The 6,807-nt window shown below is 49.3% G+C and overlaps 1 protein-coding gene across 1 annotated transcript in view; it reads right to left on the minus strand.

Annotated features, from left to right (window-relative positions):
* The window catches only part of EFNB1 (ephrin B1), a 47,309-nt gene extending 43,524 nt beyond the window's left edge, over positions 1-3,785 (minus strand). The window contains exon 1 of the mRNA XM_063170761.1: positions 3,657-3,785. Coding sequence (XP_063026831.1) covers positions 3,657-3,772 — 116 coding nt within the window. The 5' untranslated portion in view covers positions 3,773-3,785. The remainder of the gene's footprint in view (positions 1-3,656) is intronic.
* Positions 3,786-6,807: the final 3,022 nt, after the last annotated feature.

Raw genomic sequence — 6,807 nt, forward strand, 5'->3', positions numbered from 1 at the left:
ACTTTGTCCCTCGTAAAAAGGCATTAAAAGAGGCAAAGATCTGCCAGGCTTCAACCCCAGCGCTGACAGAATTCCATGGGACACCATCATGTCATTAAAAGCAGAATAAAAATACCACGAAGGATTAGACTTTTGTCTGGGTTTTTTTTTCCTCTTTCCCTCACCTTTTTTTTTTTTTCTTAAATAAATGCATTTATTTGGTTTTTAACAAGTTTGGAACTGAGCAAAACTTTCTGGAAGGGGAAGAGGGAAAAGCAGAGGCGAAAGGAGGCGTTCTCCGGAGCGGCGTGGATGATGTGTCCCATTTCCCCCACCTCCTTATTAAAATACTTTCTGGGGAGGCGAATTCCAGCCTGAAATGAATTTTCCAAACCATATTTTATTAGGAATGTTTCCCTTTAACGGTCGGTACAGGAGCCCACCAGGGTCAATATTTCTCCCAAATTACAGCCGAGGGAGTTGAGAAAGGATTTAGCCAGAATTCCTCTGGCAATTCCCGGCTGTCCAAGGAGAGCACGCTCCCACCGCCCCCCGGCTGCGCAGCAAAGGGGACGAGTAAATCCCAGAAGCACTTTCCCCAAAGCCCCCCTTGGACACGATGGAATAAATTAAAGCCATATTGCCTCTCCAAACCCCCTTCCAAAGAACTCTACAGGCATCCCAGGGAAAGCTCACTCAGAGGGTGAGCTCATCCCAAGCACAGGTTTGAGACAATTATCACTTTTTCCAACAAAACCGTTCCTGGGCCTATTTTTTTCTCTTTCAAGCCCCAGCATCCTCACAGTGGGAAGTGGGTGATGATTTCACCGCTGGCTTTGGGACACACACCCAGGAGCCGACCTGGGCTTCCCAAGCCAGCAAACAGCTTAAGCCTGACTTAACTCGATTAGGAAATCATTCCATCTATCGGATGTGTTATCAGCATCCCTCTGATAACACCAGGAGCCCCAGATTCGCTGGTGGAGAGGGAGCCCACAGCTCTCAGCTGCCTAGAAAGGGCAGGAAAATATTTTCCTTATTTACAGCAATTGCGCTGAGGCTGGCCGGGCCCAGAGCCCCACGCTTGCTCCTCGGATTCGTTGGAAAATTCCACTTAGCTGTGTTATTTTTAAAGGCTTTAGCTCTCTTTACTCTAAAAACAAGAGTTAAAGCTCAGCAGAATGGGATGGGGGCTGGCACAGCCCCGGTGCTGCCCCAGGAAGTGGCTTGGAAGCCCAAGTACAGTGGCGAGGGGGTTTTATGGATCTACCTGGAAGATAATCCCAATCCAACCAAGAGCTAGAGATTTCCTCCAGCTGGAGCCGGACTTTGCCCAGCACACCAATGCCCTGACTGGTTTCCTCAGCTGGGTTTGCTGGGAGCGGCCGTGAGGAGGCTCTGCCCGATGCCACGCAGCCGGCAAAGCTCGGAGCCGGGAAAGAAAGCGACGGATCCCAAAGATGGATCCCGGACACGAGGAGCCGGGGCTGCTCCACAGGGGCACAGACTGGAGGGATCTGAGTGGGATCACAGTCAGGCCCTGAAAGCCCCAACTGAGGCAAAACATTTCCATGGGTTTTGCCTGTGCATGTCCTGGCAGAGCCATTTCTGGGTGGAAACGCCGACGTTCGGGCGCTTCTCACTCTCTCCAGTCCCTGTGGGGATACAGGGATGGGGAAGCAGCCACAGGAGCAGCCCCACACGGGATGGCACATTCCCAGAAAGCTGGGTCCAGGGCAGACAACCTCTGAGCTCCAAATCCACAGACAACCGAGAGCAGACAACCCCCGAACTCCGAATTCCCGGAGAATGGAGAGCGGGCAAGCACCGAGCTCCAGAGCGGGGTGGAACTGAGGGTGGCAAAGCACCAAGCTCCAAACTGGGGGGAGGAAAAGCACCAAGCTCCAAACTGGGGGAGAACTGGGGGTGGCAAAGCACCCAGCTCCAAACTGGAGTAGAACCAAGGGCAGACAAACTCCAAGATCTGAATCTGGGGAGAAGAGAGAGCGGGCAACAACGAGCTCCAAACTGGGAGAAAACTGGAAGCAGACAAACTCGGATCTCTCAACTGGGGAAACCAAGGGTGGACAACCACAATTCCTGAATTCAGGGGGAACTGAGAGAGGGCAACCACTGAGAGCCAAACTGGGGAAAACCAAACCCAGACAACCTCTGAGCTCAGAACTAGGTGTGAACCAAAGGCAGAAACCACTGAGCCCCAAAAACCGGGAACAGAAAACCACCAAGCTCCCAGTTCGGGAAAACCAAGGAACCCCTCAAGCTCTGCCCGGGCACCCCATCTCCAAGGCCACCACTCCAGGGCTCAGTGGGAAGTCCTGGAGTGTCACCCATGTGCCAGTCAATGGCCATGGCCTCCTCCCAGTGCTCAGGAACTTAAGGAAATCCAGGGAAAAGGAAAGGAAGAGGGGTGACATGGCATCCTCCAGCAACAAGCCAGAGCCGCCTCCACCTCCAGCTGCCTTTTCCCAAATAAAAACTCTATTTTCTGGAAGCAATTTGCCTGCCCCTCACCAAGCTCACGAATCCAGCGGGGCAATTCCTGAGGGAAAAGGCTCTCTCTGCTCTCAGCCAAGTGACACAACTCCCAAAGAAAGGAAAGGAAAAACACACCGAGGAGAACGAAGCCACGGAGCCGCCGTCCCGGCACGTCCAGAGCTGGGGACACGCAAAGTGTGCCTGCAAAGTTCCTTTTTCCCCACCGAAAAACCACGGAAATAAATATTTGGTTGGAATACGTGTCCAGGCAGGAAGGTTGTCCAAATTGTTTCGGTTCTTTCCAACCCTCAAAAACTCTTTGGATTATTTTTGGGTTATTTTTTTACCTTGAGTAGTGTGGTGGGGGAAAAAAAAAATAGCAGCAAGCTAAAAGCAGGAATTTTTTTTAAGAGAGAAAGGAGTAAGATAAATAAACATTCTATGATCTACAAGATAAAGCTGAGCAAGGGCCACCGACCCATCCTGACCACCAGCCCCGACGTAGGGGTGACCAAACACCCCCCACTCCTCCTCTTCCTCGCCCTTCATATTGTTCCTACACGGCAGCCGCGTCCATATCCAGAGATTTATATAAAAATCTATAAATTTATAGAATTTAGGTGGCTCTACAGGCGGAGCAGCCCCACCGCCCGCTTTGTTCGGACCCAGCCCGAGGTGGGGGCGGAACGAATCCCCTCGCTTTCCTCCGCGGCTGATTTCGGACGAGAAAACCCAGAAAAAACAATAACAATAATTTTAAAAAGGTAATAAATCCAAACGCTGGAGGGAAGCAGCGATCCGGGGAAGAAAAAAGAAAAAAAAACGAGGCGTGAAAAACGAAAAAAAAAATTAAAAATCAAGAAACAAAACGTGGTTTTCAAAAACAAAAACGGATTTCAAGAGAGGAAAAGCTGCGAGAAGTAAAAGCATAGTTAAAAACGGGGGGGAAAAAAGGGAAGGAGATTTTTTTTTTTGGTACGAAAAGCAGCGCGGCGCCGCGGGTCCGTCCTCAGCCGGGGGTCGCTCCGTCCGCCGCCCGCAGCCTCCAGGCGCGATTTTACCTTGAAAACCTCGCTGTTTCCATTAAATCCGCATTTAGAACGCGGTTTCGATGCCTTTTCCCCCGCGGGGGGTGCGAGGCGCGTCCCTCCCGACCCCCCCCCTTCTCTCGCCGCACGTACTTGGGGTTCGCGGAGCTCCACGACACCGGCTCCAGGCTCTTGGCGAGCGGCGCGGCGAGGCGGCACAGGGCCAGCAGGACACCCAGCAGCCACCGCCCGCCGCGGGGCCGCGCCATCGTCCCTCGGCGGCGGGACGGGCCGGGCGTCAGGCGCCCATCACGCTCCGCCGCCGCCTCCTCCCGCTCCGCTCCCCACCCGCCGCCTCCGCCCGCCCCGCACCGACTGAGGCGCCGCCCGCCGCGGCAGCCGCTCTACCCCTCCGCGCAGGCAGCGCCGCGGACAGCCCGGACGGGCGGCCAATGGCTGAGCGGAGCGGGGGGGGCCTTGCGGGAGGGCACGCCCATTGTGGGTTCTTAAGGGGAGCGCGGAGGATTTTTGCTTTTTTAACGCCCCCCCCCGCTTGCCCGCCGTTGCTACCGGGTTACCGGGGGGAGGTGAAGAGGCGACAGCGTTGGGAACAAGCTGGCAGAGGGCCGGTATGGGCGCAGCACCGGCCCGGCCCCATCCCCGCCGAGCCCGGCAGCCCCCCCGCTGCGCGCCGCGCTTGGCCTCGCCCTCCCGTTCAGCCGCGATCCTGCAGCGCCCCCCAGCGGGCGTCACCGGCAGCGCCCGGAGCGGCGGCGGCACCGAAAAATTCCCAAAAATCCCGGGCTGGGACGGGGTAAAGGCGTTCCAACGCTTTGGGGCTTCTTTTCCAGCGGACTGGAGAGTATTTACATTTTTAATTAAAAAAAAATAATTACTTCTTCTAATTTTATTTTTTTTCCAAGGTTTTTCAAAGGTTTTGTTCATTTTTCCCCATTTTTTTCAAAAATATTTTCAACTTCTTCGATGTTTTGGAGGGTCTCTGAAAAATTTTAAAATATTTTTACTTTTTGTCAAACGGTTTTTAAAAGATCTTTCAATATTTTGGGGCTTTTTCCTAAAGTTTTTTTTTTAATATTTTACTTTTTTGGAACTTTTTTGAGCATTTTTCAGTTTTTTAAACTTTTTTCTCTTTTTTTAAAAGTTTCTAAATTCTTTTTACTTTTTTGATGGTTTTTAAAGTAATTTCTGACTTTTTTGACTATGTTTAAAGGTTTTTTTGAAACTTTTGGACTTTTTTAAGCATTTAAAAATATTTTGCGTTTTACCAGCTTTTTTAAAGATTTGGAGATTTTTTTGCTTTTTTACAGGGTTTTAAATTTTTTTCTCAATTTTTTATTCTTTAAACTTTTTTATGTCTTTTTCAGTTTCCTGATTTTTTGAAGTATTTTGAAGTTTTTGCCATTTTTAATTTTCTTTTTAATTTTTGAAGGTTTTTTATTTTTTGAAGGCTCCTTCAGTTTTAAAGCCTCTCAAACCTTCTTGATTTTTTTCCTTTGGTGTTTTTAGTTGTTTTTGTTTTTTTTTTTTTTTATTTGTTTTTTTAATTTGGGAGATTTGAGATGGTTTTCAGAGGGGTTTTTTTTAGATTTTAAATTTTTTCCAAGTTTTCTTGATTTTTTAAGTCTTCTAAACTTTTTTTTAACTTTTTTTTTTCCTTTCCAGAATTGTTTGGAGTTTTCTTTCTTAATTTTTTAGCTTTTTAAAAATTTATTTTATTTTTGAGAGGTTTTGAAGTTTAAATAAAATTTTATTTAAAGTGGGGTTTTATTTCTGTGGCAATTTTTTAATGTGTTGTGGACTTTTTGGAGTTTTTGTAATTTCTGATGGTTTTTTATTTGGGCCATGAAGAAGGAGGAGCCAAAATCCAGAATTAATTTGCTTCCTGTTAAGAAAATCTTTGGAGTCATTTCACTTTCTATTACAAGAACAATAATAAACCCCTTTGGAGTTGGTTTAATTTCTATTAATAAAATAAAAACAAAATAAAATAAAACCCCCTCCTGAGTCTGTTCACTTTTTATTAAGGAAATTTTTAAAAAAACCCTCAAGTCAGTTCCTTTCTGTTACAAAAATAAACCGACAAATTTTGGCGTCGCTTTCATTTGTGTTGAGAAAATTGAAAAACAAACAAAAAAGTCACTCTGGAGTACAAAAATAAACTGAAACCCCCCCTGAGACCCTTCGGTTTTTATTAAAATAATTCAAATTAAAGCTCAAAAATTCAAAAAAATGGTAGAGTCATTCCGTTTCTATTGAGAAAATAATAAAAGAATTATACAATCAGGGTCAAATTGGCTCCATATTATTAAAATCTATTAAAATTGGAGGGCTTAAGTGTAATTTTTACATCTTTTCCATGAAAACCCCAAGCTGGGGGTGGCACGTGAGGTGTGGGCCTCTTTGGACACAGGGATTTGGGCTCTTGGAGCCATCCTGACCCAAAGGAGAGGAAAACACCTGAGGGACGAGGAGGAAAAACATCCAAAAATGTGATTTTTTTATATATATATATATATATTTGAGCTCCTGGTTGTGTCCTGGGAGAGGGGCCTTGGATCCCTGTCTGCTCCCTGCCCACTCCCTGCCCGTTCCTTCTGTCCCTGCCTGTTCCCTGCTCGTTCCCCGTTCTCTGCCCATTCCCTGCCCGTTCCTGCTCTCCCCGCCCATTCCCTGCCCATTTCTGGCTCTCCCCGCCCATTCCCTGCCCGTTCCTGCTCTCCCCGCCCATTCCCTGCCCGTTCCTGCTTTCCCTGCCCATTCCCTGCCCGTTCCTGCTCTCCCCGCCCATTCCCTGCCCGTTCCTGCTCTCCCCGCCCATTCCCTGCCCATTTCTGGCTCTCCCCGCCCATTCCCTGTCCATTTCTGCTCTCCCCGCCCATTCCCTGCCCGTTTCTGCTCTCCCTGCCCATTCCCTGCCCATTTCTGGCTTTCCCCGCCCATTCCCTGCCCGTTTCTGCTCTCCCCGCCCATTCCCTGTCCATTTCTGCTCTCCCCGCCCATTCCCTGCCCGTTTCTGCTCTCCCTGCCCATTCCCTGCCCATTTCTGGCTTTCCCCGCCCATTCCCTGCCCATTCCTGCTCTCCTTGCCCATTCCCGGCCGATTCCTTCTCCTCCCGCCCATTCCCTGCCCGTTCCTGCTTTCCCTGCCCATTCCCTGCCCGTTCCTGCTCTCCCTGCACATTCCCTGCCCATTTCTGGCTCTCCCCGCCCATTCCCTGCCCGTTCCTGCTCTCCCCGCCCATTCCCTGCCCGTTCCTGCTCTCCCCGCCCATTCCCTGCCCGT

The sequence above is a fragment of the Melospiza melodia genome, chromosome 16 (assembly GCF_035770615.1).
Source record: "Melospiza melodia melodia isolate bMelMel2 chromosome 16, bMelMel2.pri, whole genome shotgun sequence".
NCBI lineage: Eukaryota > Metazoa > Chordata > Aves > Passeriformes > Passerellidae > Melospiza > Melospiza melodia.